At 50.4% G+C, this 16321-nt stretch overlaps 1 protein-coding gene across 2 annotated transcripts in view; it reads left to right on the top strand.

Moving 5' to 3' along the window:
- The first annotated feature begins 2266 nt into the window (after positions 1–2266).
- The window catches only part of SLCO3A1 (solute carrier organic anion transporter family member 3A1), a 320044-nt gene continuing 305989 nt past the window's right edge, over positions 2267–16321 (top strand). For both annotated transcript variants that reach the window (XM_027571943.1, XM_027571942.2), the window contains exon 1: positions 2267–2446. In XM_027571943.1, coding sequence (XP_027427744.1) covers positions 2267–2446 — 180 coding nt within the window. The remainder of the gene's footprint in view (positions 2447–16321) is intronic.

The raw sequence follows: 16321 nt of genomic DNA, 5'->3' as shown, positions 1-16321 counted from the left end.
GAAACCCATGAGTTCCGCTGTCCCCAAGAGACAGGGAGTCATTAAGAACCTGGACTGGTTTCTGAGGCTGGCCCTGCCATTGACTGGATATGTGACATTGGTAATGTTAACCTTCCTGGGCCTCTGTTTTCTTATCTGTAAAATGGGCTAATAATAGTATCTAGTTTAGACGATGGTTGTGAGGTGTAAATGGTAAATGCAGGTAAAAGCACTTAGAACGGGGACCTGGCCAGAGGAAGCACCGGAGAAACATTAGCTCTTGTGATTACAAAGAATGTAAACAACACTTAAGGACTATAACGCACTCAGCATGCTATTTCAACAGCTTCAGGGACAAGTAAACATCTCAGCTTTGCAGGGCCAAGTCACAGAGGCAGGAAGGGAGCTAGCTCATCAAGGGTCTTCTCAGGAAGAAGAATGGAGGTACTCCCCTGAAGCCAGAGTGTTGGAGTGGGCCCAGAAGCAGGCCAGAGGCCGACTCAGTAGAAATTGTCAGCTGTGAGGGGAGGGTGCAGGGAGTGGGGGAGGAGCTGCAATAAGGTGACAGAGTCTCGGGGAATGGTGCAGCCCCTGGTGACAGGAATCCGGGAAAATGGTAAAAGACCTGTGTTGGGGGGAACCAGTTCGATAGCAGACAGACAAGAGGGGAAGCATCTGAAAGGGACACCAAGTCTAGGTGAGATCATGTCTGGAACCACAGGATGAAGCAGTTTATATTTAAATGGTATGGCAAGACAACACCCCCACATTACACCATCCATTCTCATTCAAGTTCTTTGGGAGGAAGTAAACATTATGGAAGTGTTAATTGCTATTCAGTTTCAAATTTAAGCCTGCATTTGTACACGGGAGCCTAGGAGAATGGCACATTTTCTCCGACATTATTAAGTAAAAAGGCTTTATAAATAATTGGTTGAGCCCCCCCAACGGCCCCGGCATAAGCTGCTGAGTGCTTCCTGGTACTGATCCAGTCCTTCCCAGTTTTTCTGAGCTTCCAATAGGTAGCAGATCCTACTGGTGGTGCCTTGTGGCCCAAACTCCCGGTGATGGTTATAACGAGCGGCTGCCACGGGGCGCGAGCTTTCAGGCCAAGGCCAGGGGAGCGGCCCGGGCCACAGAATGAGGGGAGGGCTGGGGACCGAGGCAGGCCTGTGGCTAATCGCTTCCCGCCGGCTTTAGCTTTGGCTGCATCATTCCTGAGGACAAGCTCCAGGCAGATGGAGGGCTGGACAAGGCCCTCTGCTGGGGTCGCTGAGACCGTGCAGCTACCTAGACCGTGTGGCTGGGGGGCGACCGATAGTCTGTGCGGTTCCCGACGGGATAATCGAACTTCCCCCTTGGGGTGTTCAGCTGCTTTCTTTCCTCGCGGTCGGGAGCCGTTTACGCACGCCCAGGGGCCCGGGGGAGCAGTAGCAGGGGCCGGCGGGCTCGGGAAGCCTCAAGCAGCTCTGACCTCTGGCACTTCCCCAAGCCCCGGGGCGCAACATCTGTCCCCAGAAATAGCCGGGCGGAGGAGACGAGAGCGCGCCCACCCCTTCCTGGATACTCGGTCTTCTCTCTCTTCCTAGAAACCGGCCCTCCCCTCCTCGCGTCTAGCGCCCGGAACCCGCAGCACTCGGTCCCCGCCCAGCGGGGGCGCCCCCGCACCCCACCTCCGCGCCCCCAGTTCCTCGCGCAGCACCGCCCAGCGCCGCCGGTGGCGGCGCCCCGCGCCCCGCAGCGCCATCCAGGGGCCGGGCACTGCCTTCCTTCCTCCGGGGCCCCCCCCCGCACCCCTCCGCGCGCGCCCCGAGCGGGTCCCTCTTGCGCCTCCCCGAGGGCGCACCGGCGGCGAGGGGCGGCCGGGCCTCGGAGCAGACGCAGGGGAGGCGAGCGCCGGCCCGGCCGGGCAAGGGGAAGCTGACGATGGCAGCGGCGGGCGTCCGCGGGCGGCGAGGCAGCGGCGGCGGCGGGCGGCGCGAGGAGCCCCTGTGATTGGCACAGCCCGAGCCGGAGGAGGAGGCGCGGGGAGGGCGGAGGAGGAGGAGGTGGAGGAAGGGGGCGAGCGCGCGCGGCGGCGGCGGCGGCGGCGGTGGCGGCGGCGGCGAGGAGCTGTGCCTTCCACCTCTCCAGCCCCGGCAGGACGGGGGCGGCCGCCGCGGGCCCGGGGCGGGGACAGCACGCAGCCTCGCAGCGCACACCCCCGCCCGGCAGCGGCCCCGACACCCGGGGCGAGCGGGAAAGCGGCGGCGGCGGCGGCGGCGGCGCCGGCGGCGGCGGGGGAAGGATGCAGGGGAAGAAGCCGGGCGGCTCGTCGGGCGGCGGCCGGAGCGGCGAGCTGCAGGGGGACGAGGCGCAGAGGAACAAGAAGAAGAAAAAGAAGGTGTCCTGCTTCTCTAACATCAAGATCTTCCTGGTGTCCGAGTGCGCCCTGATGCTGGCGCAGGGCACGGTGGGCGCCTACCTGGTGAGTCCCCGTGCCAACTCTGCCGCGGGAGCCCCCTCCTCAGCCCGGCGCTCCGGCGGCCGGCAGGCACGAGGAGGGGGCCGCCCGGGCCCGGGGGCAGGCGGGCATGACCTCGGCCGGGCGCGGAGGTTGGCGAGTGGTGCAGAGGCGGCCGCCGGGGGAGCTGCCGGCCCGGGCTGCCGACCGAGCCGGGAGCCGGCGGGACCGCGGATGCCGGCAGCAGCTCGCGCGGCCGGCGGGGGCCGGGGGTGCCCGGGGAGGAGAGGCGGCGGGCAGGTGGGCGTGAAACCGTTCCCCTCTCCGCCGGGAAAGCGCAGCCAGAGGTGGACTTCAGGAGCCCCCTTGAAGAGGCAGGCAGCGCGGTTTTCAGGTGACCTGCACATGGGAAGAAAAGCCAGTTAGCATCCTGCGTCCTCTACTCTCCATTCCAGCCGCCTGGAGAACAAATCCATTATGCATCATTTTCTCGGGCGCTTTCTCCATGCGCCAATTACGGGGGGATTTAACAGCTTAGAGTAAAATGCGCCCGAGTGTGGCCCTGATCCGAGCCACGGCTGCAGGGGGACTGTTCCCTCTCCCTATCCCAATAGCCATCTTTCGGTGTCTGGGATAAAGTTACTCAGTACCTGGAGAGCCGCCGCGAGTTTGTGTAGTTCTGCTACCCATGCTTAGACCTCGATTCCCCACCGTGGTCTCTCGCCCACAAGGGGGTTGCTGCATTTTGCACTATGTACATCTCTTTCATTTGCCTTCTGAAAGGGGATATTAGTGCTCAAACGGCCCAGGGGTGCATAACGTATCAGAGGAAACAGCTTGTAATGACTCAGCACTGTCAAATACCTACTTTGTCGCTTGGTCCTGCCCCGCGCAGGTGGTCCCAGCTCGAGTTAGAGAGAGTGCACTTCCAGACCCAAGTACAGCCCTGCCTACACAGGAGAAGATTTTTTTTTTTTTCCCGAGTGTATAGTGTTAAATCATTACTTGGTGACTGACCTGCCACGGGAATCAAATGTCAAAGACTTTGAGTGTTAGTGTGTAAGTTTGACAGAGATAGAATTGGACAAGATTTTGGCTGTTGGATAACTGCATCCACAGATAGAATCGTGCTCTTCCTGATGTACCAGTAATCCCTCCTTCCTGGGCTTGGGGTACAGTTAATGAGGGCCAGACTGCTGGGACAGGGCACCCTTCCTAAATGGGCTCCAAAGACTCGGGGGCTTGCTGTCAGAGGGAACTACGGGCAGGTTTGGTCTCTAGTGGGGGGTAAAGTCAATTTCGGGGTTATGACAGAGGGTTGTTCAAGCTCAGCTTTCTGTTCCTGGGGTGACAGACTTACCGGACTTCTGAAAATCGAATGCATTTCCTTTGCTCCTTGTGAGATGAAAGTGTTTTAAATCCCTGTCTCTGTATCCCTGACTTTTATGCTGCAGGTGAACCCTGTAGCCAAAAGCACATTTTCTTTTCTGTTTGGATTTCTGTTCTATAAAATGCACTTTTCTCTGTAGTTACAGTACAGACAGTACTTGTGGCCCGTGGAGTTTTGAGGTAGGGATCACTGTGTCTTGGTGGGGGAGGGGGGGTCCGTTTATCACACCTTTATGGAGAGTATTTGACTGTTAAGATCTTAAAATAGGTACATGTATTACCAAGATGCAAATGTATATTAACAAAATATTTGTGGGTCTGTACTGGGAGCATATGCAAAGTATGTACTACCTAACCGGGTCTGTGTTTGAGGAGGTAGTTAGTATGTCAACAGCTACCTTCAGTTTAACAGTTTGTTAGCCTGAGACCAGTTTTGTTCGGTAGAGTGCATTAGTCACGTGCGGCGAACAGCAACAGAACTTTTCACACCATGAATTATAAAGGCACAGGCTTAGTTTTAGCTTGCAACAATCTAAGGCTCTTAGAAAGGAATGAGGCTGGGCTTCAGCCAGATGAGTAGCCTAAGCTCCTTTAGAAAGTTAAGAAGCAGAGGCTGATGGCCCCGTGGATATAAAGAGGCAGGGCTGGCATCAGGAGATAGAACATTGACTTGAATCCCAGAATAGGCAAGTGGCAGGCAGAGAAGGAAGTCAGTCCACTTTGCGGAGGAGGGGCGGGGGGGCTGGCAATTTCAGCCTGGGCCGGTAGAAAGGCTAATTCAGAGGGGTAGGGTAACAGGAGTCAACAGGTGACCAGCAGAAAGGAGAGGGAGGCCCAGGAGAGGACAGGCCTAGGAAATGGAATTCATTTTGATCACTAGGAGTAGAGGCACAAGGTTCTCAGGGCTCAGCCTTGCCCTGCCACTGTGGACTCCGTTGCCATCCGAACCTCATGAAAATAAATAGTTTGCTTGCCAGGCTTGACCGGATCCTCTTGCTATGGGTTTTGCTCTTCTGGGCCCCTGGGGAGTTTTCTGTTCCTCTGTTATTTTGGAGGTGGAATGAAAAGTTTGTTGTTCCTTCAGCTGTGTGAGATTGCTTTATGGGTAACTTGGGAATGAAGCATTGTAGGATGTTTGCAGGAGAAGCAGATTTCTCCCTGCTAATTCATCGTGGCTTTCTTAAGGAACCCAAGAGCCTGCTTTTGTAGGTCATCACACACGCAGGGTCAGTGTGCAAGGTGTGTGTTATATATGATCTTTGCATTGGCAATCAGCCTGTCCCTCTGATGAAGCATTTTCAGATACCTGAGGAAGGGCACACCTTGGGACACTGCCAACAATGCTTTTGCTTTGATGGGGGCGGGGTGGTGATCGAAAGTTCTGTGCCAGTGACATTATTTCCTATTTGATCCCAATAGTCCACCTTCTTATTTTGTCTTCCCAGATGTCTTTTTTTTTTTTAAACATTTGGAGGCTTCATTTCATTTCTCCGTTTACTTTCTTTTTTTTTTAAGATTTTTATTTATTTATTTGAGAGAGAGAGAATGAGAGATAGAGAGCACGAGAGGGAAGAGGGTCAGAGGGAGAAGCAGACTCCCCGCTGAGCAGGGAGCTCGATGTGGGACTCGATCCTGGGACTCGAGGATCATGACCTGAGCCGAAGGCAGTCGCTTAACCGACTGAGCCACCCAGGCGCCCCTCCGTTTACTTTCTGAAAAGACAGATTGCCCCTTGTCTTCAGTGACACTGGTGTAGGCTTCCCAACTGCGGAACTGAAGGAGGAAGTTGCCTGTGATTTGAGAAGCAACTTTGAAAAGCAGGCAGCACTGTGTGTGTGTGTGTGTGTGTGTGTGTGTGTGTGCGCGCGTGCGTGCGCGTGCGCGTGCCTTCCCTCAAGAACCTGCCTAGGGAGGAAACTCAAGGGAGACTTGTATATGAGACAAACACTAATTGTTAAGCTGGGCAGGGGACCAACAGCTTTTTGCCCGGGTGTGGGGGGTCTCCCAGGGGAATGCAGAAGGCTTTTGACCCCCGACACCCAGGCGCTGTGATCCTAGAGATAAGGTAATGTGCAACCCCAGGGCTGCTGTGGACTCTGAAATCTGTTACACTTGCAAGTGTTTGAACTGGAAATCATGCTCCAGATCAGCCAACAGTCATAGGAATGTTCTCTCCTAGTCACTGAAACGGCCTGACTGGCCACAGGATATTTTTTGGAGCAGAAGAAGAGAGACCCATCCAGTTGGGTCAAGAGTGCGATTTTCCTTGACTTGGGTCTTTGCTTCGGGTGGTTCCAGTCTGAACTGAGCTACTTGCAAGGATGTGACATCTGCTAACGTCTCGGGCCCTTTGGAGAAGGCATAGGCATGTGGGAACTACTCGGAGAGAAAGTCAGTGCGTGTGCGCGTCCTGGTGATGCGTGGAGACCCACTCAGGTGTTTCCAGCCATTCGTGGAGGGTAGCCCTGCGTATAGAGGTTCGCAGACATTCTCAAATTTCTGGGGACTGGAATAGGTAAGGCTGCGTACAGGAAATGAAAGCCCCTGACACCCCTGGGCAGTTGTGATCGAGGCTCCCTTACAAAGGCATTTGAATTTCTTCAGGATGAAAATTTAAGGCGGTGGCTGGAGGAGTCTCCAGCCAGGGTGGGGTGCTCAGGCGGGGCCTCTGACCCAGGGGTGGGCATTTGCCTATTGAGAGTTTTGCACACACTGAGTCTGAGGTTGTGGTGACGAGATAATGAGCCGGATGAGTGAGTGCATGTCACAAAGCTCCAGCTCGCTGATTGATAGTCCCTTTTTAAAAATTCTGGGCCCGAGAGCATTGCATGGCTTGAGTTACTGGTAAGGTGAAACTGCTGGATTTGTTGTTCTTTCTTCTTCTTCTTCTCCTCCCCCTCCCCCTCCTTCTCCTTTTTTTTTTTTATCCCTGAAGAAGCATCATTTTGAAGATGGGTATTTGCATCTCTTCCCCAGAAGCAGACAGCTGAGAGACATTTTTAAAGTCCTTGTCAAATTAGTATGATGACTAAGGCGACGTATTTTACTTAATCAAATTATTTTATACACTTATGGTTGCTCAAAGTGACAAATTCCCTGCCATTTGCATAATTACTGGATAGCCTCAGGTAGTAAGAAATAGAATTACCCTGATTTTTTTTTTTTTCCTTGCTGTTTGGTTGCAAATGTTTAGCTAATAATTATTTAGGGGAAAAAATGATTTCTGGGAAAATTCCTTTCAACCAGCTTTGTGTACACGGCTTAGTTTCTGTAGGGGTTTTCTCTTGCGTGTTTAACAGTCCAAAAAAGTGAATCAGTTGGGAAGTGAGCGCGATCTTGATCTCTTCTCCCGAATTTTGTAACTCTCCCGCATTTCCATTTTAGATTCCTTACAAAGAGGATGACCCAGAGGCCTCTCCGCAGAGGCACTGCCTTGCTAATCAGATGCCCAGCATTTAAACTCATCTCCTTGCCTGCTGCTGGAATGGTATAGCTCTGTGTTAAACTGGATAAATTTCCACTGGTGCAAAGGCAGTTCGAGCAAGAAGGTCTCAGAATTTCTCTTGCTCATCCTAAAGCAAGCTTCGAAGTACTGCCTTGTTTGTCGGGGGGGGGGGCTCACTTAGCAGAGTAAGAATAAGTATAAGGTAGAGAAGGAACAATGAGGATACAGCCATGTTGGATGAAGATGAAGGCCTTGAATAAAGAAAAAAAATCTGTGAATGTTATTGGTTAATTGCCGACACGGGTGTTCCTTTCAAGGTCGGGGCCAGACCTCCTGCAGAGGCTGGAGAATAGCAAGGACTTCTGCTAAACTGACCCACCAACCGTGTTCCTTGGATTAAGGAGGGCTCCTTGAGGAGGCAGGCAAGGGGGGGGTGGGGCCTGCCAGGTGACTGGGCAAGCAGGTGTGCAGAAGGTGCTCCCCCCTTGCTGGCGTGGAGAATAGAATTCTACCAGCAGTATTTCTACTTCCAACTTGGGGAATACATTTTAACTTGCACAGATTTAACTGCAACACATTATTTAATAAATAACCACATTCCTCTGAAGTAGAGTCAAAGTACTTACCGCTTCTACTCACTCATATTTGGTACACGTACTCTATCACACTATATTAATGTGTGCGTTATATGTTTTACATATATACGTGGTCTTGGACAGGGTTACATACAACAAATATCGTATGCTTTCCTTTTGGGAAGATGTTAAGGGACATTTCAGTGGCAATTCTGATTGTATGGCTTAAACACGGATTAAGAACGCCCCCGAAGACAAGTTACCTATGTTCTCTTCCCCCTCAGAAATGTTTTTGGCAATCCCTAGGCCAGAAAGATAGCATCCTTGTCCTTGTAACTTAGTTTTGCTTTCTGTTTCTATATGTGCATCTACAAAATAGGTAATAAACAGGAAAAAAAGAATGGAATCACTGACTTTGGTTCACAGGAGAAGTGAATTGGTATGGTTTGAGAAACTTGTATTCTACGTAACCTAAGTGTTCATGGGTTTGCGTAACAGGCAGTATTGCTGAATGGTTAAAACTCCAAATGAAATGGTGAAAACTCCCAGATGGAGACTGACAGCACCTGTGACAGTTGTGGCTCAATGGGGTGGGCTTTAGAAGACCTGGGATTCACTCCAGTGTTCTCCCCTTCTCAGCTCTGTGCTCTCAGGCTGATTACTCAACCTCTCTGTGCATTGGTTTTTCATTTTAAAACTGGGATCATAATAGTACTTAGCCTCATAATGATTCCATGAGGACTCACGGAGTTGGTACTTGTAAAGCACTTTGAACGCTAGCTGGCACATGGGACTCAACATATACAAGCTATTAATAATGACATGGTTATATATATTTACTGCAGACATTCAGTTTGTAGCCCCAACAAATGAGAAATAAAATTATTTCAACCAAGCGTTGATTTGGGTGTAGTGAATTGTACATCAAGTAGTTTCCTATTCTACATGAACGTTTTGTCTGGGAGGTAAAAGGTTCTTGGTAGTAAATACCAGTACCAGTTGCTAATTCTGTTTATTCCCTTATTATAAATATAGCAATCTGTTTTATCTTAAAGACACTATAAAAATTACCTGTCATGTGGGAGAGGAGCCCTCTAGTAATGGTTATGTTGAGCATTTATAGCCAGTGGGTGCTTTGAGGTGGGTGGAGCAGGGATGGTGCTCACACGGCTGGGAGGGACAGGTGCCTTCATGCCTTACTTTGGGAAGCCCTGTTATGTGTCGCTCTGGTCTGTGGCCACAGGATGGGGAACACTCGACAGTCTTCTACATTGTACGCAGCCGAGGAGCAGTGAAAAGAGTTTTGGATTTGGAGTCAGAAGACCTGCATTTGAACCTGGACCTTCTACTTCCCAGCTCCTGGTGACTTGACTTTACCTGAACCCCAGTATCCTCATCTGAAAAATGGGCCCTATCTTACCAGATGGTTGGCAGATTTAAATAAATGGACGCGTGATACAGTGTTTCTTATAGGGTACAGGATTCGATACTTGCTTTAACACTAATGACATAACCCTACTCAGAAGTCCTTCCCAGGGGCCTGAGGATTTGCTTCCTAAATTGGAGATCTGGGCCCTTGTAGCTTTCTCTGCGACTCTGGGTGAAGGGTGGCCACTTCAAGGCAGCCTGGGGTGTCGGGGGGGGGGATCAAGGGACATCTGTTATGGACATACGCTGCCCTCTGGGCAGCCTTGTTTAAGGTGAGCAACCTTGGGGCTCAGTCCTGGTTGCCTGGGGGCACTCAGGGCTCGTGCCACACCCACCTCCTCCTCTTAATCCTCCTGCGGTGTGAAGCAGGGCTCAGCAGGCACAATTGTGGGCATTTTCCTCCTCTTGATCCTTTTTGGTTTTTCAGAAGCCAAGTGAATGAGCTCTTGATAGAGTGTCGTTTCTCATCCCCTGGATTCATTCCCCTTAGCTCATGATGATCGTTTAGGGGGTACACCTTTGCACAATGCCGCTCACCTTTCCTCCCCAGGTGTGGTCACCTCTGTCCTTGGGAAGGATAAGGAATGAACCAGGCTCTTCTCAGTGAATCAAGTTGGCAGTGGCTATTTTAGGTGAGTTCATAGACTCACGTTCAAGTGCCACAGGCTTCACAAGAGAGCATACACTCTCTTGAGGACCACTGCATCCCCAAACCCCTGGTGGCTCGGTGTTGACTTCACCGAGGAAGAAGCCCTCTCTGCTTCCTAAGGCCCTGGACCTTCTGCAGCCATGGCTGGGGAGTGAGCAAGCTTGGGGGGACCTTCATCGTGGGCAATACAGGGACCGTATACAGAGCGGAAACCTTCCACGGGGTGCAGGCAGAATCTCTGCAGTTGGCTATTTCTAACTTCTTTATTTCTGTTCTGTGTGGCTTTGAGTTGAGGCTTTCTGAAAAGGGAAGCCCTTCCTGATGGAGGGTTTAGTAGCTCAGTTTTTTAATGAGAATGATGGTCACCAAGCTGGCTCTTTCCTGAAATAACTAGACATTCCCCTTCAAATAGGAAGTGGTTACTTCACTAAGACATAATAGTTGATCATTAAAGTTTGGGGGGAGGACTTAGTACAAAAGTCCCATTTATGACTTCTGCTTAACACTTACTGAAAATATTTAAAAGCCAAAGGCAACATAGGTTGCTACAAGCTATAGTTTTTGAATGGGGCTGGTGGGGGTGGGGCAGATAGTGTGGAGCCCACTATCTTCATAAATAACCTGCCAGTACCTCTCCAATGCTCTCTTCTCCTGGGGTGTCATATGCCCAATGGCATTTCAAGATACCTGGTAACAAAATGGAAGACTATTGAGTGTAACAGGGATGTCTTCTTTCCTTAGTGCTGGGTTTTGTTGAAATCCTTGCCATGGGCACACTGTGAATCCTGGAAACAAGCAGGTGTCCCCAGGGTGTGGCAGCAGGTGTGAGGTGCTGTGCAGGAGAATGAGTCCATTCTTTGTGCATCTATCTGCCCATCCGTCCACACTCCCTACATGAGTTCTGTACGACATGCTGCAGATTCTAATTTGTCTGGCAGGTTGCCCTTTGGGATGGGTCTCCGGATAATGAACCTGGCTGTCCAGGTGACCCCGGACACTTTTTGTTGGTAGGTCTAAAGCCCTTTGTGGCTCTCAGTTCATAGCTACCTGAGCTCCTGATTGTGCAGAGTTAGCAGAAATAGGAAGGAGCTGAGAGCAGGCTTTCAACAAATAGTCCTGGGGAATATAATAGACTATTAGGCAAACTCCTCCCTCAATCCCTGCCCACACAACTACAGGAACTAAACAAGAGAGAAATGATTATTTTTACCTCCATTTCTGCAGTGGCAAGGTTGATGTAGGGAGAACAGTGTCACAATGGTGCTTTTCAATTAAAGACTATTGTACAGTGTTCTTGGGAATGGCTATTGTCTTTCCCGCCCCCCCCCCCCCCCTTTGGAAAAGGCTTATGTAAAACAGGCACACTCCTTCTCTAATTGTTGGATTTGCTCCCCCATCCTGACACTGCCGCTTTCCCATCTTGGGCTGATTAGAATGAGAAATTACCACCTTGAATATAAGCAAGTTGAAATTGGAAAGCTGCCCCCTGACTGATTACATAAGCTTTCAACTACTGTACCTGAAATCTCATGTTTACCTTGCTGAGAATTCTCTTAATGAAGATACACATTTCTAAGCGGCACGGACCCATATGTTTTTATTATGTAAGCTTCAATTATTGTGATGCAACCTGTAAAAAAAAGAATGCCATTGATTAGCTCAACTCTCCGTTGGCTTTTTGGGTCAGAGAATGATTGGAAGTAGACCCAGAGAGCCCCCTAGAGATCCCCCCAGTGGAACTTGACCACCTGATGCTTCAGCACCAGCACTTTCTCCCCGGGGGTGCGCAGGTACACCCTGGGTCTGTGGTCATCACCACTCTCAAGGTCACAAAGGGCAAGTGTCCGTGAAGGCTTGAGAGAGTGCTTATGCGATTCAGCGGCATGTCCGTGGAATTACAGCCACAGTCGGTCACAATGGGCTTCGCGATTTGGCCATTATGTTTCCGAAAGTGCTGCTGGGATGGCCTTTGGAATGGACTGTCTTGTTTTGTGTAATGTGTTGGTGTCTCCCCGTGGCTCATCGCATTATCTTCTTCTCAATGCCATACTTCCGTGAGGTGCACAGCGCGGCACACTACGTGGTCCGTTCCAGATTTGCAGCCTCCTGAACTGTAGACAGCAGCTTATTTTGTGGCTGGGGTGGGGCGCTGGAAGAAAAGACTGAAAGTAAACTAGACCAGTTGAAACAGATCTAGGAGAGCGGCAGATAGGCTTCCCCTGTCATTATGCAAAACATTGAGGGCCAGACGCACAATTTATTGTGTGATTTATTGCCGGGCACGTGGCGCTCCCTCCTCCCCAGTGTGGTAAATACTGTGTCGGCTGGGAGGCTTAACATGCCAACAGCAGTTTTTCTGCCAGCCGAAGGGAGGATATCTTTTGGAGACAAAAACCATAAATTAGCACCTTTGCTTTACCTTGGCCAATCCGTGGAGATACATATAAATCAAAAAGTCTGCAAGCAGTTTTGCAGCTTTGCCGTTGGCGGTGAAAGGGAGCGGGTGGGGAGGTCCTCCTTGCTGCACACAGCGCAGAGTAGGGTGGGGATCCAGCAGCTCCGTGAACCTTCTGAGATGCATAGGTGGAATGGATTGTCCAATTGGCATATCGTCCCTGTGTCCCAACATTGGCCGTGGCTTGTGTTCTTAGGTGTCTTTAAAAATAACATCGCCCAAACTCTGCCCCTGTTGCTTTCATCTTAGGCAAAATCAGGGCATAGGAGTAAGTAATTTCCTCCAATGTGCAGTCCCACTCTCCAGAGTTAGCCCACAGTAGCCAGCAGGGGTGAACAGGTGAGCAGTCCAGAAGAGTTTTATTTTTGGAGATAATGATTATAAACACATAAAAATAATGTTTTGGTGAATGCAGGGAAAAAATCATTTATTTCTGTCTTTTAAAATATTCCTCCTTTTTTTTTTTTTTTAAACAGACTCTGTTTCCTAAAAGGCATCGTACCTGTTCTTAATCGGGTGAACAGATAAAAATACATACATGTCTACAGAAATACATGTATTTCTCTGTCTTCTGATACTTCCGATTTCACTGGGAAACGCTTTTGTCACTTAAGTACTAAAGCAGCAATTAAAAACATGGCGAGGGTTCCTGGCACCCAAGGCTGTCAGGGAGACCATTCAGTGTGACAAGGGACACATTTTAGATCCTCCAAAAGGAAGCCGAGTGTTCTTGTGTTCAGGTCTGTCGCCTCTGTGGCTTTTCTCTTTGTGCTGACGGAGCTGAGCTCTCTCGTGGTCACGGTGGTCAGCTCAGCTCTGTCGCCTCCTGGTTGGTCATTAATTTTCTTCTTGCCTCCCTCGGCTGGCCTCTGACTCCACTGGGATCATGCTTCACCGACCCTGGCAGGGTGTCACGGTCAGATCTGCGAGACCTCTGTGAGGGTGTGCCCCGCGAAGTCAAAACCCTGGTCACTCCCAAGTAGGACTCTTGTGCCGAGCTTCTGCCATGGACACTGTCTATACCCTTCTATGAGCTCCTTCCTTTGTTGGCTTCCCTCCATCCTCATTCAGGGGGTGATAACCGCGGAGCTCTCCTCCCCATACAGGCCAGAGAGATCCAGTCCCACCTGTGACCATGGGCTGTATATTAATTCCTGCCCTCCTAGACCCTGTTGTATTTTATTTGGGAGTGGGGTCTTCACATCCTATTTAAACATTTTCCTTCTTTGGAATTCAGAGGGCCGTAGGGGCATTGTCAAACATTTTCTCTATCTCAGATGTTAGACCAAAATTGGGTTATATTTTCTCCCTTAGATATAGAAAGGTGTGACGTGAGGTTCAGAGACAGTGACTTTGACTGTTTATCCTTTGGTTGGAGGTGGACTTGGACCCACGGATGGGAAGGTGGATGATAGGAATGTGTTTCCAAAGGAAGAAATGGGATGTGTTGGTTCCCTGGGGCTCTGATATCAGACATGGATGACCACAAACTGGGTGGCTTAGAACAACAGATTTATCTTCTGGCAGTCCTGCAGGCCAGGAGTCTGAAATCAGGCTGTCGACAGAGCTATGCTTCTTCTGAGACTCTGGGTAGAATCCTTTCTTGCTTTTTTGTAGCTTCTGATGGTGGCCTTTGATCGTTGATGTTCTTAGGTAGACTTTGCACCGCTCCCATAGGTGACTCTGAGATCACAGGGCATTTTCCTTCTGTGTCTCTCTCCTCCTCTTAGAAGGACATCATTCATACTGGGTCAGGGCCTACCCTAAGGATCTCATCTTGCCTTAACTTTATCTGCTAAGACCTTGTTGCAGACAGGGTCACGTTCACAGATACCAGGAATTAGGACTTCAACAACATCCTTTTGGGGGGACACAATTCAACCCATAATACCAGGGGAGAAAAAGAGCAAAGGCCCCTAAAATGGTCTGATGGTACAAAGAGGAAAAGAAAAAAAGGAAAAGACAGATTCTTTGCCCTCTTTACGGTTTGGGGTTGGGTGGGAAGATTATGGATGTTGTTGGTCGGCTTGTCATTCTTTGCAGAAATGCTGCCCTGTGACAATCCTTGCTTCCTTTCTCAGCAAGTAAGGGGATAACTATGTTTCCATCAGGGACGTGGTGGTTAGGCTGTGGCAGTGAGCCTGATTGCATTAATGAATAGCTTTGAACAAACCCTTTCCCAGTTCTGGGCATAGCTGAGTGCAGGGATTGGCCTGGATGAGTACGGCATCTGATTAAGGGAAATGCATGTAAAAAAAGCAAAAACAAAAACAAAAACCCTAGAAGTACACGTGGGTGAGCATTATGTGTGTATATATTTAGAGTGTGTGTAGTATATCTCTCCCACTCCTTCATAGGAACCAGGCCCAGTAAAATGTCCAGCTGGCCCGGTCCCCTCCCTGAAGTCCTGTCCGATTGGGTGAGACTGGAAGAGAATGGAGAATGTTATCACTGTGCCAGCCAGCCCCAGATTTGGCCAGGTACATGTTACTTTAGGACCAGACACCTGCATTCTAATCTGATTCATCTCCATGTTTTTTTTTGATGGGGGTGGGAGCTGTCTGATTCTCGGAGTTGCTCAGCATTGGCTCCTTTTAAAAGACTTCAGCTTGGCCTCTGCCAGACTAATTAACTTGGACAACTTCTTTAAGTGCCGTGAGCAACATCGACTTCAGTAAGGCGTGTTCTTGGCCCTCACGGAGTTTATATATCCTAGCAGGAGGGATGGCATGTTTATATTTTTTTCACTAATGACTCATGCATTAGACTGTCTCAGGTGCTGGGGCAGGCAGCAGCTCTGTCCTCGGGGAGCCCTGCAGCTGGTCCAGCCGTATCCACTGTCCACAGGACCATGAGGTCTCCGCCACAGAAGCCAAGTGTTGGGTCAAGGTGGGAGGCGATGTTGGAGATGGGCCTGTGTAGAAGAGGAGAATGTTTAGGGTTGCAGATGTAAAATAATTTTCTCAACCTTGGACAGAGTAGATCCAAGGGGAATGAGATGTCAGGCTAATGTGGCAAGTGTGTGGCTGGGAGAGCCTTCGTAGGTGGGATGGGAATGGGAAGCCTACGACGGAGATGGGGCATAGCCACATACAGGGGCATGTCAGGGCCAGCACCCGAAGGTGCGCTCTAGCCAGCAGTGCGGGGGCTGACGGCACCTCTCATGGCAAGGCTTACATCCCTCCCCCACAGCTTTGAAGCGGTGCCCTAAAATCCTGCTAGAGACCACTCTGCCAGCATATGGAAGGAAGCAGCATTAGGGCATCCTCAGACTTAGCTAGAAGCGAGCATGGCTGCATTGCATGACATAGGCAAGGGGCCGAAGGGCGCTGGTTGTCCCAGAACGCTGTGCTCACTGGGATGCAGGCAGTGGGGGCAGAGGGGGGCTGTAGCATCCATACACAATGGCACCTCTGTTTTCAACCTCCCTTTTGAGTTCTCTTCAAATGAGATTTCTGCAAGATGAGCTAAAATTAGGAAAGGTCCTATCGTGTTTGACTTTTTTTTTTTTTTAAACCCTTTAGCTTGGCCTCAGATGTATCAGTTCTGGATAACTTTAAAGCTGGTAACAGGACAAACTGTGTTCACACACAGGAAATGTCTCCAAACAGAAAGTGGGCGTGCAGTTTACAGTTTGAAAATTGGATGGAGGCCATTCAAAATTCCCCTCCTGTTCTCCTTGAGAAGGACTTGGCAAAATGCTGAGAGGGGGCATTCCTCCTTGGAATAATCATGAGGGTCCAGAGGGAAACCATCTTCTGAGCAGAGCTAACCAGCTTCTGGGATGCGGGGGCCGGGAGGCTGGTGGGGCATTTACTGAGCTGCGTGCCCTCTGACTTCACATCTTGTATAGAGGGCATGTGGAGCCTGGCCAGAACGTCTCTGGCCCATTGGTCCACACCTGTTGCCCACAGATGGCCGATCCAAACATGGGCTGAGACAGCTCAGGAACCCTGTG

The sequence above is a fragment of the Zalophus californianus genome, chromosome 6, assembly GCF_009762305.2.
Source record: "Zalophus californianus isolate mZalCal1 chromosome 6, mZalCal1.pri.v2, whole genome shotgun sequence".
NCBI lineage: Eukaryota > Metazoa > Chordata > Mammalia > Carnivora > Otariidae > Zalophus > Zalophus californianus.
This window is presented reverse-complemented; position numbering and strand designations above follow the sequence as displayed.